Here is a 21,269-nt window from a genome sequence, read left to right on the forward strand (position 1 = left end):
TTTTATAGCGTCAAATATCCCTGTCTTTCTGCGCTTCTCTAGGAATTTTTTCATTCTGCGGAGTAACCTGAAAAGTGGCGTCGACTTAACTGACTTAACCTGTACTGCGTTTCCGAGTTTTCTAGAGGTTTCCTGAGTGAAATGCAACTGAAGATGAACACTGGGATAACGTGGACCCAGTTGGAATTGACTGGTCTTTTGGAGGACGAGGATTCAAAAGTATTTTTCGAAAGATCGAGACGACATCTCGGCCTGCATCCGTTTCATCTAACGGACATGAACGCGGCACTCAATGAAATTTTAAGCGGCACGCTTAACAATTACGATTCCGAGTAAGTTCAATGCGAAATTTTCTTTATTTTTATAGCTACATTTATAAGTATAACATTGTTATGTGATGGAAGCAGTTAAACATACAGGACGAGGTATATTTTTACCTGTATTAAAAATGAAATATTGTATTTTTAGGTTGAATGGAATTGTATTATCGTATAAAAATCCAAAACTACTTACACCTTTAGGGAATATATTGTACGATACATATTACATTCATGTCGACATCGTTGCTGATTTTTACGTTTTTAGACCAGAAATAGGGTGTTCGTTACGAGGTAATTTAATGTACTTAAAGATGTAGGAATTTTATTTAATGAGATTTCTGACTTTTAATACCTTTGACTTTTAAGGTTTTGTTAATAAAAAGAGCAATGGCCACGTAGGGATTTTAGTGCATAAGGCTTTTAACGTATCGGTTCCTAAGCCGGATAACGTGAAAGAGTGGCCTGGAGATAAAGTAATATCGGGCCAAGAAGTACGATTTACAGTAAAATTCTTGGATTTTGATGGCAGGATACCATACATTAGGGGTATCTTGGATCCTGTGTGAGTATTATTATTTCGTGATTAATAACGTGTATAAGATTGTTAAACTCAAATTGATAAATATTAAATTACTGCCTGATTTTTTAGACACTATCTAGATGGGTGCAAACTTTTTAACGCTGATTTTGATGAAGCATTAGATATGGAACCATATGTTGACTGTAAGTTTAATATCCGTGTGGTATATATTTTTGTAGTTACCGATGAATGGTCATTTACTATTTATTGGTATAATCTTTGTCTATTAATAGAATATAAGTATTATATGCAAATTAAATTTTATAGTTAACGAAAGAAATTATGAGGAAGAAGATCAAGTAACGGTGACCTCTAAAAAGAGATTAAAAAATTTTGACATAGGGTTAGAAATACATGAGCCTAAACAAAAAAAAAGCAAAGACAGACAAAAATTATCACGAAGTTATACAGATTTTATTAACGAGGATGATGACACTCCGAAGAAGAAGATAAAGAAATCTAAATTATCTAATTTAGATAACGATGAATTGATTGATGTGGATATTAAACCTAAGAAAACTAGTATATCCAACAAACGTAGTAACGTTACTACCGAAGATGGAGTTCCAAAGAAACGTGGGAGAAAGTCAAAAATGTCTTTTGTAGAAGATGAAGTCGCTTCATCTTATGACAACCTTGATGAGACAGGAGAAACGTTTGACAATAATATTTCTATTAAGAATGAGTCGATTAAAAAACGATCGAAAAGATCTGGACCGTTGGCATTGGAAAGTGATGACTCGAGTGATACAAGTATCATGTCTGAAAATACTGGAAATTCAAAAAGTGCGGGTAGTATTAAGAAAGAAAATGAACAGAAGGAATCCTTGAAGAAGTCCTCAAAGAAATCAAATATTGGTCAGTTAAGTACATCAGGTAATGCAAACGTCTCTGAAACTCCTACAAAGAGGCATTCTAGAAAGTCACATGAAAAGCGGGACAACTTGAGCAGTATAAATATTAAATCTGAAAAATCTATTTTATCAAACAGTAGTGACACTGAACAAGAAGAAAAAGAAATAATTTCAAAGAAACGTTTGAAAAGATCATTTGATGAATCGGATGGTATGACTAATATTAGCGTAAAGTGCGAAGATTCACCGAAAAAGCGTCACAAGAAGTCAGGCTTGATCGATGGAGAAACAATGCCTGAAAGTTCACCGAATGAGCATATTGTAAGGCCAGGCTGGCATGATGTATGTGAGAAGTATGAAGATGCACCAAAAAGACGATCTAAAAAATTGAATCATACTCACCCATCCATCTTGAGCGATGTGAAAATCAAGTCTGAAGATACTGTGACGGGCATCGGAAACTCTGATGACGACGAAGAAATGTCACTAAGATACATTCAAGCATGGAGTCAGAGCAGTAACAATGCAGCAGAAGACATCGAAGACACCGTTTCAAGGAAACGTTTCAAAAAAATTAAACCAGACACCTCGGACATAGAAGACATTTATGACATGAGAGTAAAACCTGAAAAGTGTACACCTCCGACTGAGACCACTACGACTGAGCAAGTAGAAATAAAATCTCCGAAGAAACATTCGAAGAAGTCTAAGCTATCGAATTCATCTTTTAACGATTCAATAGATATTGCAACCCAATCAGAACAAGAAGAATATCTAAAACCGGAGAAAAAAGTTCAATCAAGGTCGCCAAAGAAACACATAAAGGAATCTGACACACCGATCCAAGATATTGACGATCTTAGAAAAATAAAAATAAAATCTGAGAGGGAAGACAACTTCAACTACTTAAATCATTCAAAAGAAGAGAAGACTCAGAGGAAGTCACTGAAAAAGGAGCCAGAAATATACGAAACAGTGAATCTAATCGATGAAGACATTTTGAGTTTCAACGATAAGTCAGAGAGAGATGCTTCAAATTCCTTAAAAAAAACCATGACGAAGTCCAAATTAAGTTTGAAAAACGACATCGTAGTGCTTGACTCCGACTTAGAAGAGGAGAGCGTTCCAGACTTCGGACACCTTCGAAGACTCTTTTAATTTGACACGCTGGTGATCAGAAGTACGTATAATTACGTTTCTAATTGTTAACCAGTAAAACTACTTATAGGTGACCTAATCTATATTAATCATTGCTCTCTAACGATGCACTGTGGTTTTTTTCCAGAATTCTTATCGAAACATCATCGAGGAATTTCCTTCGTTTACGCATGAAAACCTTGCAATGAATAGTTGAATTAAAAATTCTTCATAAAGGGTATTCCCTCAAACTTGATTTAAGAACCACCAGGGAAGAGCATTCGACTGTTGGCTCGAAATTTGGAGATCTGCCGAGATGTACAGAGTATTTTCCCCTTTTTTAAGAATTGGACGAGAAATTCGCCTTCACTGAGACAATTGGACCCATTGAGAGATACCGAAGTTTTAGGGTAATTTTATAAGAACCTTGTAGCGACTTCCACATCTTGATAAGTGAATGTAAATATGTACAATACCGAGTTCCACAATGATAACAAACGATCTTTATTGAAACTTTAATAAAAGGTAACTCAGTAGTATTTATTTACATTGGCACATCGCACAGCAACGCGCCGTACATTCAAAACCCAACAAGACGATCGTGCACAGACTTTCGAATTTTTCGGCCAGAAATTGGACAACGACGACATCCTATCGATCTACTTACAACGTATCTTACATCTATTTTATACTTCATATATAAGTATTTACATTGGCATTCACGCGACTGTCATTCCTTGCTCGTTATCGAGTACAAGCAAGAAATCCAGCATTCATCAATTTTTTGGAAGGATTTTCTTTTGAGAAAAAATTTCTAAAAATTGGAGCACGGTTCGAAATATCTAATAACATAAATTCATGATATAGTACCTATTCCAATCGAAGGTTTCATGATGGTGTCATGTTTAATGCGAGTTGCAAAGGAAAAAAAAAGAGAATAAAAAACGATGATAGATCTATCTCTTAAGTGTCGTCTCTTCACGAGCAGAAGAGCAAAAATTCTAACATCGGTGCGTCCCTCTTTCCGTATTTACATGTCGTCACAATTATCACTGGGGTAAGGTCGCATGATATCGCACCTGCTCCTCTGTCATCTATCGACACAAAGAACATCAACTACGGAGATCGTGTGAATGAATCACTTATCACGTGCCAAAAGAGCGGCTCCAGCCTCGTGGCTCGCGAGGAAGCACGTTGATCTTCAAGCTAGGGCAAGGTACAGCGAGGATAGCTTGGCCTTCATAAAATAGAAGACCAGAAGTCCTTTAAGCGGTAGAATTCGTTTCCCCCAGGAAACTAGTCACTGCATATAAGAGCTCTCGAATTGTACAAGAGAAGTCATCCTGGACTCATCCACGTTCGCATTTCCAGGACCTTCCGGCGGGACAGGAGACAGAAATTCCAGAAGACGACCGCGAAGAGCATTCAAGGAAGAGGCCAAGGAAGCCCAGAGAAGTCCACGGGTCCTCCCAACCCGGCATCGGCTTCCAGGAGGTTCATGATGACCGCCATAGCTGCCTCGTCGTTCCCATCGGTGGGCATAGGGTTGGGCGACTCGTTTATGGCCGACCCGCTGATCATGTCCATCACGTCCTCTTCGGCTCCTGGAACGAGGAGGATGATAAGCCGTACGCCCTTGCGGTCTCCACATCCAACCTTTCCGACATGAGTCTTCTCGCGTCCCTTTCTTTTCCTAACTATTAAGGTACGGCGACTCGCGTTATCAGAGACAGTAATAGCTACGACCTTGGTCGTTCGTAACGCTGCCGAGCTGGATGTTGCTCCTGACCCGGTCGTACAACGGAGCCGTGTTGCTGCTGCTGTTGTCGCTGCTCAGTCCCAGCTGAGGAACGTCGTGGAGTCCCTCGGGAGACGCCGTCGTAGTAATTAGCGACTGAAACCCGTACGTTTGTTCTTGTAACGTGAATTCGGGGATTTTAGGGAGATAGAAAATGCGGAGAGGAGACGACTAAAATGAGACTAAGATCTCTATGTGCTCACCTCGGTGTTCATCGGACCAGGCTCCGGACCTATTCCGGAACTGCTACCAGAGGGAGATTCCTCGCCACGTCTCTGGAGGTACAAAACCTCGTCAGCTATTTGTCTGCCGATTTTACTCACCTCTACCTGGCTCGAGATCAACCTCTCCAACCCACCATTACCTACGTCAGAAGGAAGGATATTAACGTTGAGTAGTTTATTTAGAAATTTCGACTAGCGTGAATTGATCGTCAAACTGAAGTGCGGGATCTCTTATCGAGACTTTGTACTCACTCTGGGTAAAAAAGTCGTAATTGCCTTGCACACTCGACCCTTCCAACTTGCTGGCACTGCTCTCGACTTGCCTGGTGTCGCAGCTAGGAAAGAAATTTATTTCTCGTGGGATTCTAATTAAGTAAGTCGCCAATCTACGTGGACAGTTCGCAAAAATTCCGCCGGACAACTCACAGGACCACTTTGTTCTTGCCGATCAAGTGCTCGATGTCCTTCGTCCAAGGATTGCGAAAGGACTTCCACTCGGACTGCAGCTTGACGAAGCTGCCCCCTTTACTTCGAAACCTGTAGACCTGGAATTAGATTTATTCCTAACGTTGTTAACTTCCAACATTCGAAGAAACGATTTCGAAAAATACATTTTACATTTATTGTCCCTTTTATCACGGACGATCTCAATCGCGTCTCGAGATCGCTCCTACCCTCGACGCGTCTTTTTGTCATTTATTTTTTTTTTTTCTTCTCACGACCGATTATCCGAGATTCCAGCATCGATCGCCGGCATTACAATTACAGATTGGCGATTATCGACGCGATTGGCGGGACCCTGAAGACGATGTACCTGGGTGGTGACGCGCTCCGAGGATTGTAGAGCTGCTTTGTGGGACTCCGCGAGATGCGGAATGTCGTTGTACTCGTAGTACTCGTACATACTGGTACCGAGGAGTTCTTGAGGTAGGAAACCGAGAACCAGGGTGGCCCTGAAAACCGAGTACAACGGGGATCACCAAAATCGCGCGAAGCCAATTTTATCCGAAATTATAATTGTACTCGTGGCAACGAAATTAAAAAGAAACAATACCGTGCGCTTGTCTAGTAAACGTCAAATTTCCTTTTTGCCTCCTAATGGAGTGTGGTTCCTTTTTCGCTATCATGCTAGCGGTTATATCTCACGAACCTCTGGTCCACGAAGAGGAACTTCCCGTCCATCGCGTGACGAGAAACAAACTCGACGGACCGCAGTTGCGGCCTCCTCGAGGCGGAAGTCGGAGCTGATAATGGCGGCTGGACCCGACCTACGGCAACCAAGCAGGACAGGTTGCAAGTCTCGCCCTCGACTTCGGTTTCCTGCTCTTCCAGGCCAATTTTGGCAGGGGCCCAAGACTTAAGATACCCAGTGCACTGGATGACACAGTACTTCCAATCTGCAAGGCAAAAATCCGCGTTATCAGGACCGTCCTCGTGAAACCCCACCCGGAAGCGCAGATGATTTATCTCTGAAAATCGTAGATTTTTTAACAATAACGATTGCACGTTCTTATTTACATGTTCATTACTACCCTTCGTATGGATAATTCTCGGAGTGCGATCGCGACTCGTGCTTATATCTTCCGCTGATAAGAGCGTATGTCGCGTTAGCTCCGCACGGCGGACCGAGTTTCTGCAAACCTAAGCGTCTGGAAGAGGAGGAAAGGGAGAGGAAGCGAGACCGGGGAACTCATGCGGAGGGAAAGGCAGGAGAGAGGCGAAAAATTGAGAAAGAGAGGAGTGCTTCAGGTGGCGACTCCTTTTTCGAGGGTGGACGAGCATGGCGCAAACACTCTGGCCGGCCAAATCGCGCGTGCCTTCGTCAAAGAGTCTGCTGACCCCGGGGGCCTTTCTCCGGGAATTCCTGGAGATGCCTCCTCGTGGACTCCCTCCGAAGACTGCCTCTCGAGATCATTTGCCCCGCGAAGCCCGAGGAATTCGACACGACGAGGACGTCGGCGCGAATAAAGCGTCTCGCATGGCAAGAGGTCGGCGAAGGCCGATTCATTTTTATGAAAGGAAAGGGAACGGCGCTTAGGCATTACCTGGATAGATCGCGTACCCATAATTCACAGGAATATTTATATTCTCGATTTCATCTACTCTTCCGAAGTCGGCGGATCTTCGCCGTGCATCGAGTACCGTGGAACTTGAGCAACGTTTTAATTTTTTTTTCCCTCCCTTTCCCAGATGCAAATTGACGAAACGACGCAAATCGACGAAACGGCAAATAAGAGGACTTTGGAGTACTTATCGTTATAATTAATTTCTTTTCCGGCATACTTACCTGCACTTTGCTGCTTTTTTCTCCTGGGGCAGCCGGTGGTCGTGTCGGCCTCCTCCTTCACCTGAGGATCTCCGCAACGTGCGCCGTCGACTTTTCGCTTCATCCTGCAGAAGAAGGACCTCCTGGCTCCAGGACACAGGCGGGACATTCCCTGAGGCATGTCGGTTTTCACCGGTAGCATCGCTGAGTAGGAATATAAATTAAGAGGATTAATTTATCTACTCGAATGGCGGCCACTTAGAAAATAATAAATCGGGAAGTGGGGTAGGAGATCGTCGAGGGCACTCGCGGTCATTCTTGGATCATTTGATCTCCGATCTGGCGATATCTTTTGGATCTTCAAATTAAACCCCCAGAGGATTTCGAAATCGTCCCTCGTGTCTCTCGTCACAGGGAACGATCCTCATTGGGTCTTAACCAGAGTCTTGCGCAATGATCCCTGCATTATTCAGGATGATTCGCCGATCGGCGATGTGCAGTAATCACGGCTCTCCATGAATTATGCCCGGCGATGCTTTCCTCCGATGCATCGCGCGAATTGTACGCCTTTCCCGCAAGAATACGTCCGGCAATTGATCCTCGGTGTCCTTTAACACTTGCTTTTGTCCCGATGCGCAATTTGTTCCGCCATGGAGGGACCTCGAGTGCGGCAAGTACCAATGTCGAGGAAACTGGCCGGAATGAATTTCACCTATTCTACCAAAACCGCGTAATTAGCCCGCCTATATGGTACCCTTAATACAGGACCCCTTAAAATTGTCCAGGAAAGTGTGGGAAATTATTCCGGATTTTTCTTTGCCACGTCCGATCCGTCATTTCCGAGTCTTAGTTTGTATCCGCACGGCGGAGGTCATTGCATAGAGGTCTGCATAGATTTGCATTAGGCACGTGCTGCTTGTGAACTGCAACGATGAATTTACAACCCGAGGTATGAATTAACGATGCTCCGTGGATCGATTATAAAATCCCGAGGAAGAATAATATCTATCGAGTTTTTCTCGCTGATCAGCTTCATTAGCTTTGGTAATAATCGGGATTGCCGCATTCTATCCGGTCGGAAGAAATTACTCGAGCATTGTCTGCATGCCGGAATCCTCTTAAAATTCATTTCAATCGCCATGAATATGGCCGGAATAATTATCGCATTTGTTTAGGCTGAATTCGAGTAACCGGATGAGGTCGCAGTCGAAGCTCGGTGTCCATTATCCTTGCCTCGGTGAATGCGGTTCCACGGGGCACGACTTACGCACACGCGTGTGCACCTAGGCATTGCTGGCATATCTCGGGTGAACGTTGAAATCCTGCTCCAGGATTCGAGCGCTTAATAATCCAATTCATTTAATAATCACGTTACACGAGCCGCAATTGCTCGCATTCGCGAACCTCGAGTAAGCGACTCGAAAGCAAAATCTCGGATTTGCCCTCGTTGCAACAATACCGAGCCATATTTTCCTTAGTGAATACGTATTATTAGATTACCACTCGGGCCGCTTACTTTTGGCGTCGATTAATCGTTCTCGAGGGCTGAGGTCCGAGGACGAAAGCTGCTCCTTCACTTTGGCGACGTCCTTCGGGTGCAGGATGTCGAACCAACTCTGGCCCAGCAGGTCGCTCTGAAATTCCGAAGGGAAAGTCATTAATAATCAACATGACAATAAACAAAAAAATAATAAAAATGAACCGTACATTGTCGAGGCGCGACATGTCGCCGATTAAAAGCGCGACTGGATGACTCGACGCGACAAGTCGCGGGCGTGGCGAGTTTCCATTAACCCAAGAGGGCGACGATACGTCAGACCGACGTGTTACGTCGATGGACAATTAATAATTAACGCAGCGCCACGTGGTAAGTACGTAGACCCTTATCTACGCAAAGTGCAGGCACTCGAAAGACTTAATCGCGTGATATCAAAGCATGGACAATTAATAATTAATGCAGCCCCAGGTCGTGAGTACGTACGTAGACCCTTATCATCGCAAGGACTCGCCCGAAATACTTAATCGCGTCATATCAAAGCATACCTGGGAGTAATTTAACGTCTTCGTGACGGACTCGGAGACGTAGAGAATCCGCCCCCGGTCGCAGCCCATGACGAATACGAAACCCTCGGCAGCCTATTAACAAATATATTCGGTAATTAATTAATTTATCTATCCATTAACCTTTCCATTTACCTACTTATCCGTTTGCCCGAGGGGATTGATTTACATCGGCCAGAATGTCGGATCGTTACGTGCGATCGGGGAAATCGAGGGAAGAGATCAGATGCATCGAGATTACCCAATGAGGCAGTATTCCCTTCTTATCCCGGGTTCTCCTCCGATCTTTCGACGATCCGGCAATCGGTTGGTTAACTAAGTCATGCCAATCGATCCCTATTGACCCAGTCGAGTGGCAATGTGCACTCGCAAGTCATACGAGCATTACCGCTCGCGAGATATGCAAGATGCGATCGAGGTGCATGCCATTATTGCATCACGGATAAGGATTTCACGCAATCAGGATCCTCGCTTTTGACACGCTGAGCAAGGTAGTTATTACTTCTACATCTTCCTTAAGGTATTACACCTTCGCAGTCCGACTACTGATTACACCAAGACTGGAATTAAATATTCCTCGCCCGAGGTTCGCGTTTGAAATTCATACCAATCCGACGAGGATGATCATCGTCGAGGAGAATCCCAATTCTTTATGTAACAAGTAAAGCAGTGCTCAGTTTAGGACGCTCATAGTCGCTTATCGATCCTGCATCGTTACGTAATCCCCTCCTCAGGGTATAATTTAATCGTCATCTACAATCAAGGCACACCTTCGCGTGGGGAGACCAGAATGTAAAACGGCATGAAATGAGTAATAAACTAATTGAATTATCCACGACAATAAAATCCCGCCCCAGCGGTTGATCTTTAATATCCGCGTAAATGACGTCGCTTGCAGTACAAGAGAAAAAAAAAAACAGAAAAAAAAGAAATGAAAATCCTGCCGATTGCGTATATCCTTTAAAAAATCATGGAATTGCCAATATCACTTCTTCCAGGGGAAGATAAAATTTCCCGGTCAGGTTTTACCGCACTATTTTTTTTTTTTTTCATTTCCGAGCCGAATTTTCTTCCCGGTTCTCTTTAATTCTCCACTTTCCCTGGATTTGCCGTGACATTCTCCTAATTAGATTTTGCCACGCTAAGTGCCGGGACTTATTAAGTCTCTCGCCTGACAGTCATTAATTGCCCGGCGATTATGGACTTCTGTCTTAAAGCGACTGCAGCCTCGAGGAGTCGGAGGAGAGAAAGAGAGGGAGCTTGGAGGCCTTTTTTATGCGAACACCAGGAACACGTTGGGCCTCGTGTCTAGTCCTACGTTAAGGCCACTCCTTGGAAAGCTTCGGTTGCCTTTCATACGGAAAAGCTGTGCACGTACCGGAGTATCCGAGTCTAGAGTCGAAGAGAGATTTCACAATGGGACTTTATGCCGCAATTATCGGGTGCACTCGGTGCAGTTGCTGACCTGCCCTGGTATGTCGGGTGTGGTCGCCTACCGGGGACAATTTCTGCGATATATCGGAGAGCGATAACAAAGCCCGCTAATTGATCGAAATCGTTGCCCAACGTCTGCTACACGATACGACTTCAAGAAGTGATTTAAACAATTATTAAATATTTAAATTAAAAATCCGCCTCAGACTACTGTCAGTTGCTTGGGAACAATTGCAGGGATTTATCAGGGATAATCGATCGGGATCACTGGGCAATGCTTGCTGTTGGATATTCATTGCCTAGTAAATATCGTAAATCGGCTCGGAAAAAGTCTTAATAAATAATTATCGGAGACATATGGGAGGAGTTATTTGATGGAGCGATCGTGGCTCTAATGTCATGGGTAACGGGGGACGTTGATCGAGAACACCGTTTGCTGATATTTACAATCCGATGACTGGGTGTTAGATAATTTTCTCTATAAATTATTAGTAAAAAAAAAAAAATTAGAACAAATGTCTAGGGGGGAAAGACGTGCCTGAAGGATCAGCGTCTTCAGTTCCTGGTCGCTAAGGAAGGCAGGTTTGTAATGGTCCTCGGTATAGGAAGTCACCGTCCCAAGGATCGTCTTCAAGTGTTGTACCGCCATTCTAAGGACTGTCAGCTTGTCAAGTTTCCTTGACATCGCGTGACACATTGGCACCATCGCCGACAACTCGGTGATGTACGTGTTCATCTTGTCCCTCCGTCGTTTCTCGATCTCGCTGTGATTCTGTCTGCAACGATGAAACGAGAAAAAAAAAAATAAGAAATGTGAGAGAGAAATAAAATCATTTCTGACCGTAAATAAATAATTGAAAAAATTCCAGTCTTTCCCTCCTATCCGCAAATATTTCCAAGACGTGCCGCAGATCTCTCGAATAACGAGCCGCGCTTTTTGCGCCCCTTTTTATAAACCAATCCAAAGCCATAATTGTCCGATAATCTCGAATCGCACGAAGCGTCGGAACATGCAGAAACGCCGTTCTCCCTCGGAGAGTGTCCGGTATCGTAAAGATAATCACAACCGCGAGAAATCGATCTCGCGAGTTGGCGTTAACGATCGATACTTCGGCCCGGTTAACGGCTAGGCCTCGAAATAACGATCGCAGTTAACGTCGGATCGGAGGAGGCAGGAAAAGAGCGATTTTGGAAAAGGCTCGAAAAAAAAATGGCAACCGGTCGCGACCGTCGAGCGTTGCGCGTGCAATTAATTCTGCATTCCAGGTGGAAATTCCTCGGAAAAATTGCAGCACCAAAAAAGAGATCAACCGAGGAAATAGAGTCGGCAAAAAAATAGGAAATTGCACGGCAAAAAGAAAATAAAAATGGAGGAAGCGATTACAGGCGCATCGATCAGAAGCGAGTCCAGTCGTATCGATTGCGCTTGTGTTTACGCGACTCGGTGTTAATTGTCTAAAATTAGCATAATCTCTATCTCGCGTAACGTCAGTTTAGAGGGTTTTATCTATGGCGAATGCTCGAGGAATGGTGGAATTGAATTTTCGAGGTTTATCCCCGGCTGACCACTTTCAGTAGAGAAGGTCGTTGTGCGTCCGACGGGGCAGCTTAAGGGCGTCCTAAGAAGGGGGACGTCGGTTCGATTTTGAGCCTTATCGTCTCCCCAGTGGATCGGTGACGCGGGAAGCCATAGCCTGGACTCTAGGTCAAGGTGATCCTCACCTTGGCAATGGATGATATAATGCGACGTAACCAGAGAGTCGAGGGAGAGAGAGAGAGCGCCGATCGGCCGCGGACGCCAGACGACTCGGGCTCTCACGTGACTGTAACGACGAAGAGAGAGAGAGAAAGAGAGACCTGCGGTCACGGCGCGCGAAATACTCCCGATATTCCTTATTTCCGGTTTACCGCGGCAAATCTCGACAGAAATCAATTGGTTCACTCCTAAATTATCCGAAAACGTCAAGTACGAAGCGTAATTCTCGCTTTAAGCGCTACTTTCGCGATGGAGAAATCGCGAGGTGGAGGACCTTCCAGTTCCGGCGCGTTTAACCTTAGTTTCTTACTTTTTGCTGCCGTCACTCGTGCGAACGGACCGGGAGTCGTCCCCGGTGTCGTCCAAGATGTCCCCGCCCTCCCTGAAACCGAGAAATGCGAGATTTATTTCATATAATACGCGATTCAGGGTATTTCTTAAGATCGGAAATCCGGAAATCGGAAATCTCTCGGAAATCCCGACCGGCGATGGAGCGCTTATATCGTCGAAATCGCGCCGGGGAGAGAAAAATAAAGATCCTGGAACCCGACGAGAGGGAGGTTAGGGACAATGAATTTCAGTGGTTTGCCGCGAAGGAGGTCGGAATTAAATCCCTTGGCGAGAAGTTCGAGGCGTTCACCCCTTTGATGTTGAATTTCGTCAAGTTTGCTTCGCGGTGCTTCCCAGGGCTCTTTGAGCACCCGGACTTTGGGCGCGTTCGCCTTTGCGTTCGCAAAGGACGCTCTAGGGACTTCCCTGCCTCCTGGACTCGGACTCGACGGCCTCCACCTCGAGAGGAAACAAACGCCTTACGAGAACCCTTCCGAAAGGCATATATCTCAACGAAACTCGAGAAAAAGCCCTCCCCCGCAGACATAAACCACATGAGTCCCAAACCTCCCCACGTCTCTCTTCTCCACGGTCAAGTGAGACCAGATCTCATCCTAGGATGACATTCCCATCCTTTCGGCCGTCTCGAAGTCCCGACCCCCAGGAGACACGGAGATCTTCCTCGGCGATAATTATTCTAACCCTTTGATCGACACCCGTAGCCTTGATTGGCAATTACTCGCGGCCGTATAGAGACTCGTACATACGTCACGAAGGGAACCGCCTCGAGGCGTACTTGTCGAACTTGCTAGGTTTCATTTTCCCCACGAGTACGGGGGAAGTGAGGAATAATTCACAGTCCCCTCATTACCGGGAATCGATGGGGATCGATAATCGAAGTACCCCCTACGTGCACAGGATCTTAGAATTTTTTTTTTCCTCAGCATCTCGCTGGAATTAATCCATCCTTCCCCTTGCCCCTGTTTAGTGGGGGGTCGCGTTCCATTTTCAAAGCTACCCCATGAATGATTAGCTTATCATTAGACTCGGTAGGGTTATTTGGTACTTACTGGCAGGGGGTCTTGCGCCTCTTGGAGAGGGAGGCGCACTCGTCGGAAGAGTCCGTGGGTTGGACGTGCCCCTGGTCGGCGGGGTTGGCGGGTCGGTGGTGGTGATGATGACGTCGATGATGACGATGGTGGTGATGGTGGTGGTGATTGTGGTGGTGAGGGCGGTAGGGGTGCCCTGGGGGCACGGCGGGGGTCGTCGCTTCCATATCAGTCCCCGGGGGGCCCCGGCCGGGGGTGGACGGGGGCACGAGGGCCTCCCCAGCCCCCGACAACTCGCCCCCTCCGGAACTTCCGCCACCCAGGTCGCCGAAGTAGACCGCGGTGTACGAACCTCTGCAACGAGCACACGAGTCTTCAGAAACCCTCGATTATTGTCTAGAATTCGAAAATTCCCTCCACTCGAATAATGCTTCTTTCGTCCTGTATTAATATGAACTTTTTCGTTTAATAAAATAAAAAGGGGAAAAGGATAACAGTTTGAAGAAGTAAAAAAGCCTTTTCGGCTTTTTATTGCTCGACGCGATTACGCGTGGACGCGGTATATACCCTTCGAGAGGTCGGCGGAAAGGGGAGGCGTATTTTTCGCGTTCATTCGTGCATTCGAGGAGCTACATACGCGCATTCGCGAAGGTACAGAGAAATCGAGCCGCCTTTTGTCGGAGGCGCCGATTCGGGGCGGACAAAAGCCGGGAGGAATTTCTAAGAATTCCTTTAGCAAGCGGAATGACGCGCCGACGAATTCGGCTCGCTAAATCCGGCGTAGGAAACGGTGCCGCGGCGTCCACGATCGATCGCAGGAAAATCAAAGGAAAATCAAAGGAAAATTGCATTACATCGTCGCGATCATCGTCGCGATCATCGTCGTCGTAATCGTCGCGAGATCTTAGCCGGAAACGTGGAAAATGATTTTCCCCGGTTTCCTCGGAACTGCCGGGAAAATATCGACTTTCTCCCTTCTTCCGGGAGATATCCGGAAACCGCGAACGATGTAACGCCGAGTAGGACGGTATGGCGAATCGCAGTCGGCCGGTCCGAGTTTCGTCCTTTTTTTCCGCCGATTTTTTCCCCCCCGGCCAGCTTCCGGGTTTAACGAGTTTTCCGGGAAGAATGTCGGCCGGTAAGTGCGCCCCGCCCGCTCGGTGATCGATCCGAGGCTGTCATTAGTTTATGCCGATTTTTTTGCCGATCAGAAAATACCGGCGAATGAGAATTCCCCGCGTTTTAGCCGGATTTCGCAATTCCTGCTCTGCGTAACCTCGCTCGAGTGCGCAGGATATCCAGGATACCTCGGTGCGTTTCTCCATTTTTCCCTTTATTGTCCAATTACCACGAGTAATGACCTCACCCGAAAAATATGACTGCCCAACGCGTCGCGTGAACTGCGGCACGGGATAATTTCTGGAATTTTGATTGTTTGGACGCGAATAATAATAAGTTAATTTTTAGGTTTACAATTAAGAAACTGGGTAAACGCGTCCACCCCGGACATTTTCCACAAATTTTCCAGAACTGGCCTTGAAAGCCAGATCTCCAGGGGAATCCGACGAGGGCTTCGAAGTAGAGCTCGTTCATTATCACTCCTGACGTCATTATATCATTACGTTACGTGAGCATTATTTGCTCCTCGGTGGCGATCCTTCCGCATAATTCGCGTAATCGCGTGTCCTCGAGCGGAATGGCATTTCCTTGGTCGCGTTCTACGTGGATATACATTTTCCGAATTTTTCGGATACCGGCAGCCCCTTGCCCCGGTGTCAGGAAATTCCTCAGGAAGGATACCTGGATTTCGTTCCAGAAAAAATTCCCTAGAACCCCCTAGAACCTCCAAGAATTGAAAAAAAAATTAATTCCAGCCTCATCAACCCCGTTCAATTGCCAGGCTAATTCCCCGGATTACTTTTATCACGCCGTCGACGTATACGAGCCGGTGGCATTTCCTCTCTGAAACTTCGGGTTTGCATAATTTCTCCGTTTTACATAATAATCGTGGCTCGCCTTGGGTCTCTCCCCAGAGGCCGAGCATTACTCTCAGAGTCCACGTATGCGCCGGTCTCAAAGATTACGCCCAGGAGAATGTTTCGCTATCGTTAATGCGCGACCCGTATATCGCACAATCGCCATTAGATCAGTTTCGCAAGCCCGGCCACGCAATTCGCGAACAATCCGGTCGCGGCCCGGCGAGCAGAAGTCAATCCGTGTCAATTGTTAATCTCGACTTTCCCCCCCTTCCCAAAAGTGCTGAGAAAATTCATCCAGGCTGAAAACCCGAAGCCGAAGAAAACCATAAAAAAAAAAATCATGCATGGAGTGCACAGCATAATAACAACGGAAAATAATTAAATTCTCAATTTTCCTACAATCCGCTCGACTCGATGAAAATTCATGCTGAAAACCCGAAGCCGAAGAAAACCATAAAAAAAAATCATGCATGGAGTGCACAGCTCAATAACAACGGAAATTAATTAAATTTTCCATTTTCCTGCAATCCGCTCGACTCGATGAAAATTCGGTCGCGGTAATTTCTTCGCTTTATCGCGACCGTAATCCGAATTTTTCTCAGGCGGCCAATGATTTTTCCCGTTCTAGGGAAAATTCATCCCGTGTGCGAACGAAAGCGTGTCATTTTCGATCAGCTGATTATGGGCTGGCGAGAAAGAACTCGCTCGCCGTCGTTTTATTCCCACTGTTTAATGAACTTACGCCGGGGAAATTTATCTCGTGTAAATGACACATGACTGTTACTTTATGTGTTATATTAATTTATTTCTATCATTATCGAGAGGAGAGGGCATATCGCGAGGCTCGCTCGATTCCTGAGCAGCACGTGTCGCGCTCACGAGACGAGCTCGGCGCTCGTTTCTGCGATCGCTCGATCGCCGTTAAGCAACTAACCGACAGACACGTGTAGGCGTGCAACGTAATAGCTAAACGTGCAATGTTATTACGTGTCAGTGTTTGTCCCTCGAGTAAGCGCGAGTATTACGAGAGCGGGCTCGGTAAATGACGTTTGCCGGCGACTGCCGGGCCACCCGGTCGACCCGTGGGAATTCCTCGATAAATTAACGATCGCATCTGCATCTTGTACCCCGAGATTTTTCCCCAGGTGTCGAAATGCCTACCGGAGTGAAAAATAATTGGCCGATTTTTTTGCGTCCATATTGAGGACGATTCGAGGCGACCGAACGAGCGATTTTCACGGGCGCGCATGACGGCGGCGTATTGCTCTCGGTACTCCGGCGCTTCAACGTAATTAATTGCTGGTATGTCGCAACGCGTTACGTCACAATCCGCGGCTCGGATTGTCGTCTAGGGATTTTCTCTGCGAGTTCGCCAAGTATCCGCGTCATTAATCGAAAGGGAATTTCCGAAAGCCTCTCGTAATTCCGGGCGCGACCCGCGGAATCCCTGCGGCGGATTCCGCACACGTGAGTCCTCGTATCGAGAAACCCTCGGAATAAGAAATGTTCCGTGAACCCTCCTCTACAAATTTTGTATGTAGCATTTTTTTCTATCTCTAGTCAATTTGATCGGAATGCCTGTATGATCGCTTAACTCATTTTCTGTCTTAGTATTCTTTCCGTAATTTCCCGCGATCGGCCGGCACGCACTTCGGATAAAAATCGCAATCGTCGATAAGCGGCCATTCCGGAAATGTTAATGGAGTTCTTTCGAGGCACAGAATATTTCTTGAAATTATCATTTCAGAGAAATCGAGGGAGCTCGGCTGTTAATCGGCATTTTCGAGTTTTATTGATGAGTAATTGCATCAAGCCGAGGAAAACGAGTGAGCCGGTTACGCAATAATGGTTATAACCTTGTAACAAATAAAAAGTTGACGGAAATAAGTCATCCGCGGTATAGTAATGATCGTAATCCCCGATCATTTCCATCCGCGCGTGTGAACATACAAGACAGGATTATTACTAATTTCGAGAAAAATCGTTTTTTTTTGCCACATTCGAAACATTACAATTACAAACTAATCCAGTACTCTTATTCTTGCTCCGACGCCTCGAAGACTCGACAAGAAAATCACTAAACGATTTCAACGTAATCATCATCCTCGGCAAGAAGTCATACCAATTTTTTACAACGTATCTACTCCTCGAGCCATTCCTTCTTTTTTCATCTCAACTATTTTTCCAAGAGACTATCAATCATGCAAATTTCCTTAACTAATTGGTAAGCCTGGTAACTCTCGACCAGCTTAACTATTAACACGTGTTAATATATATGTCACGTATGCGCGACTTTTCCAGGAGACAATTCAAGGGAATCTTCCGTCCATGGCGTAAAGAAACTCGAGTGACAATGAGTATCACGCCAAGTACATCAAGTGAATATTTTTCCGAAGAGATTCCGACTGATTTTCAGAGTTTATCAGACCTCGTCCTTTATCCTGGCACTCTTGACTTACTCCGGAACGACCGAAAGGTTGTAATAGGTCTGCTGTTGGTCCTGATAAAGGCAGGTCGCAGGATTTCTGCTCGTGGAGACGTCCTGGCCGCGATCATGGTCTCGATGGTCCTGATGAACCCTCGGATGCAATTCCTCCAAGGAGACGAATTCCTGCGGATCTTGAGAGGACCTCAAAAGCTCGGTGTACCCATGGGACATGTCCTGGGCGACCATGTTGGAGTCCTGGCGGTCCTGGCGATGCCGGAAAGGACTCCTAGGACTCACTCGAGTCCTGCTCTCCGTCGCCAGGACATCCTGGACGAGCTGCCCGTACTCCGGGAATAGCCCACCCTCGTCTGCTCGAAAAAAATCCAGGAATCCCTAATTAAGGATGTCGCAGGTCGAGAAAACTCGAGGAACTCGAAATCGAGGCACCGAGACAAAATTGGGACCTATTCATAAATCCTTAAGGTTTAAAAAATCCTGTTTCCTCCTTTTCGACGAATAATCCTTCAATAAATAAAGAAGAAATTTGCCATTTCCAGTTGGCGGCCTTGAACTTAAACTGAAAGAGGGTTGAAATGGAGGATCGAAGAAAATCGACGTCGACGAGGAAGAGTTTCGACCGAGGATGTGAGTTTTATCCGGAAGTTAGCTCCGATTTCCCTGATAAAAGGAGTACTCTGAAGGGGTTATGAAAACGCAGCCTCGTGGAGGTTCGAGGTCGTATGGCAATTGTAACGATAAATATGCGCACGCACGTGTGTTGTAATGAATGATCGAGGACGTACCTTGACCCCGAGCAAGTAACAGTAAGAACTGAGCACAGAGGTGGATGTTCCTCGAGTAGCGCTGATAAAGAAGAGCACGTGTATATGAGATGATTGCCCGGTTTACTTTTTACTGATATCTCGAGCCTACTGACGATTACCTGCGCAATTATCATGAATGTCACCGACGCAAAAGCATTTCCTTGCATCCAGCATCGAGAAACGAATCGTCAGCTGATAGCACCGTAAGGGTGAAATTTGCTGGACCGGTCGCGGGAATATGGCCCTTATGAAACCGTGGATGAGGTACCGTGAGGAGAAAATCGAGAAACAGAGGTGGACGTTCCTCTGGTGCTACTGATAAAAGAGATCATAAGGCACGAAATACAACGGCACACTGCAAAGTGCTTTAACCCCGAGGCTCAAAAAGTCCCTCAGACGTACTCGATATTACCGATTGAACCTAACCTATTCGCTTTAGCTCACTTCCAGATTTACGTAACGCGCTCTCTTCGCCTCGTCGATATCTCGGACAATTATCTAAACCTGCATTAGCCATGCGCCTAGCACAGAAATTAGTCCTCCGTAAGGTTCATATTCCCGCGGCCGGTCGTGCGAAAATGACCCTTACGCGCCGGCGACTCGTGCCTCGGAATCGCGGATTTTCTCAAGTCGGGCGGTTTATCATAATTTATCCGGAGAAGATTTGCAATGGCTCGACTGACTTAAGGGTCGATCGACGGTATCAGGGCGCGTAGGAATCGATCGGTCGGCGATCGATTATCAGGACACCATTTATCGCTACATGGGGGATGAATAGCAGGAATCGTCCCGATTATTATGTCGCGTTACCGATCCGGGGAAGCAAAGCGGGATTGTCCACCGTGTAATTGGATGAGCCGATTACGTAACGCGAGAAAGTCGAAGGACGTGATCGCATTGAACTTGTTTCTTGAGCGGGTGCCCGCCGACCGGTCGTTAATAATCGCGAGTTCTATATTTTCCTCTTTTTCCCATTTTTCCCTGCATCTCATTATACAATGTTAAGGTCGCCTCGCGTTTTTGCCTGCTTTTAATAAAACCCAATCGCACCAATACCCTCAATTCAGCATTTTAAACATCTTTCCGGATTTACTCCACTGTGCACATTTCTGAAAGGACGTAGTCGGGCTAGATAATTTTAAGCCATTTAAACCGTTTAAAATCAGTTGAAATTATTTTCACACCTGATCGGATAAGGGGTTGTCGATTTTCTTCGCAGGATAATGAGATGCGGAGGCAACGGTAATGCGGGAATTAATATGTAACCAGGGAGCCGAGTTAATTACCGAGTGTCAATTAAACGAGGAATCTCCATTCAACATCGGATACCGTTGAAAATTACTCGTGCGTGGAGGTGTTCGATTTTTTATGACATTTTCCACGTTCACACGTGCGCGACTGGTTGCGAGAGCGCGACCGATTATCTCGGTAATCTTAATAATTCTAACCTCACTTCCAACTATTTCCCTTCCCGGTTAAACTTGTCTTCCGGGTCTGGATTAAATTCGACCGCAGAGTCGCCAGGAAAAATTTGTAAAGGGGCCCCAATTGACGCAGGACAAAAAAAAATAGCAACATAATTGCCATTTCGACTTTGACTTAGATACACCAGCTGCGAAGTTTGCACACATTGTTGCGAAAGTTCACGTTAAGAAATTTCGCGGTAGCGAGTAGAATGATTCGACAAGGGTTACGGCATGAATGTCGGATATCGAAAGATATTATCATTCATGTACCAGGTACTCAACGAAGGCCAAACCTCGTTCATCTCTCGGACGATTACGATCTACCGGGAAAGCATTCAACCGATGTAGTTTCAAGAAACATTCAATCGGCGCAATTACATGAGAAGATATCCAACAGGCGTCGGATAATCCAGAGGAGGCGCCAATCAGGTGTCAGCCATCGCTCGAAACGTCCGATAGCTCAAACTCCCCGAAGAAACCTCCAACGAGCCCCAGAGATCCGAAGAAGCAAATCCGAGAAGACATCCAGCTGGGACGAGTCCAGCAGAAAATTACCAGACAGAGATATCCAATAATTAGGAAATGTCCCTAGGATGCAGCTGAGAGGCGTCATTCGTCCACCAACCTTAGACGTTTAAGGGACAACGTCGCGGAATATCGTCAAAAGGAAATTCCTCCAGCACTTCTTTTTCTGATCTGTTTATATTGTTTAACACTTCCCAGGCCGATTGCGTGACTTATCAGCCGGTAAAACGGTCGCCTC

The 21,269-nt window shown here is 45.9% G+C and overlaps 2 protein-coding genes across 7 annotated transcripts in view; one reads left to right on the plus strand and one right to left on the minus strand.

The window, feature by feature from the left end:
- The first annotated feature begins 73 nt into the window (after window positions 1-73).
- LOC105699163 (ABC transporter F family member 4) lies at window positions 74-3,430 on the plus strand. Its single transcript, XM_012423956.1, has 6 exons — window positions 74-332; window positions 469-611; window positions 687-882; window positions 970-1,043; window positions 1,168-2,934; window positions 3,040-3,430. The coding sequence occupies exons 1-5, from the start codon at window positions 142-144 to the stop codon at window positions 2,910-2,912; spliced, it is 2,349 nt and encodes a 782-aa protein (XP_012279379.1). The 5' UTR covers window positions 74-141; the 3' UTR covers window positions 2,913-2,934; window positions 3,040-3,430.
- Window positions 3,372-21,269, minus strand: part of LOC105699162 (protein cycle) — a 25,903-nt gene continuing 8,005 nt past the window's right edge. For 2 of the 6 annotated variants that reach the window (XM_012423952.2, XM_012423951.2), the window contains 14 exons: window positions 18,248-18,584; window positions 13,831-14,163; window positions 12,741-12,812; window positions 11,213-11,450; window positions 9,223-9,315; window positions 8,696-8,813; window positions 7,201-7,383; window positions 6,064-6,310; window positions 5,728-5,866; window positions 5,340-5,458; window positions 5,166-5,248; window positions 4,893-5,053; window positions 4,638-4,785; window positions 3,372-4,495 (listed from right to left, as the gene is read on the minus strand). In XM_012423952.2, coding sequence (XP_012279375.1) covers window positions 4,317-4,495; window positions 4,638-4,785; window positions 4,893-5,053; window positions 5,166-5,248; window positions 5,340-5,458; window positions 5,728-5,866; window positions 6,064-6,310; window positions 7,201-7,383; window positions 8,696-8,813; window positions 9,223-9,315; window positions 11,213-11,450; window positions 12,741-12,812; window positions 13,831-14,163; window positions 18,248-18,462 — 2,328 coding nt within the window. In that variant the 5' untranslated portion in view covers window positions 18,463-18,584 and the 3' untranslated portion in view covers window positions 3,372-4,316. Of the gene's footprint in view, window positions 4,496-4,637; window positions 4,786-4,892; window positions 5,054-5,165; window positions 5,249-5,335; window positions 5,459-5,727; window positions 5,867-6,063; window positions 6,311-7,200; window positions 7,384-8,695; window positions 8,814-9,222; window positions 9,316-11,212; window positions 11,451-12,740; window positions 12,813-13,830; window positions 14,164-18,247; window positions 18,585-19,019; window positions 19,065-21,269 lie in introns of those variants that run through there. The other 4 variants (XM_012423953.1, XM_012423954.2, XM_012423955.2 and 1 more) reach the window with 4 other exon arrangements.

The sequence above is a fragment of the Orussus abietinus genome, unplaced genomic scaffold (assembly GCF_000612105.2).
Source record: "Orussus abietinus isolate OABI.00-Male unplaced genomic scaffold, Oabi_2.0 scaffold3, whole genome shotgun sequence".
Classification (NCBI taxonomy): domain Eukaryota; kingdom Metazoa; phylum Arthropoda; class Insecta; order Hymenoptera; family Orussidae; genus Orussus; species Orussus abietinus.

What these genes read in the sequence shown, in the direction of transcription:
- LOC105699163 (XM_012423956.1), top strand. Translation starts at nt 142, where the DNA reads ATGCAACTGAAGATGAACACTGGGATAACGTGGACCCAGTTGGAATTG. An exon ending in AGGGGTATCTTGGATCCTGT is followed by an intron (nt 883 to 969) that starts GTGAGTATTATT and finishes CTGATTTTTTAG; the next exon opens with ACACTATCTAGATGGGTGCA. An exon ending in TATGGAACCATATGTTGACT is followed by an intron (nt 1,044 to 1,167) that starts GTAAGTTTAATA and finishes TAAATTTTATAG; the next exon opens with TTAACGAAAGAAATTATGAG.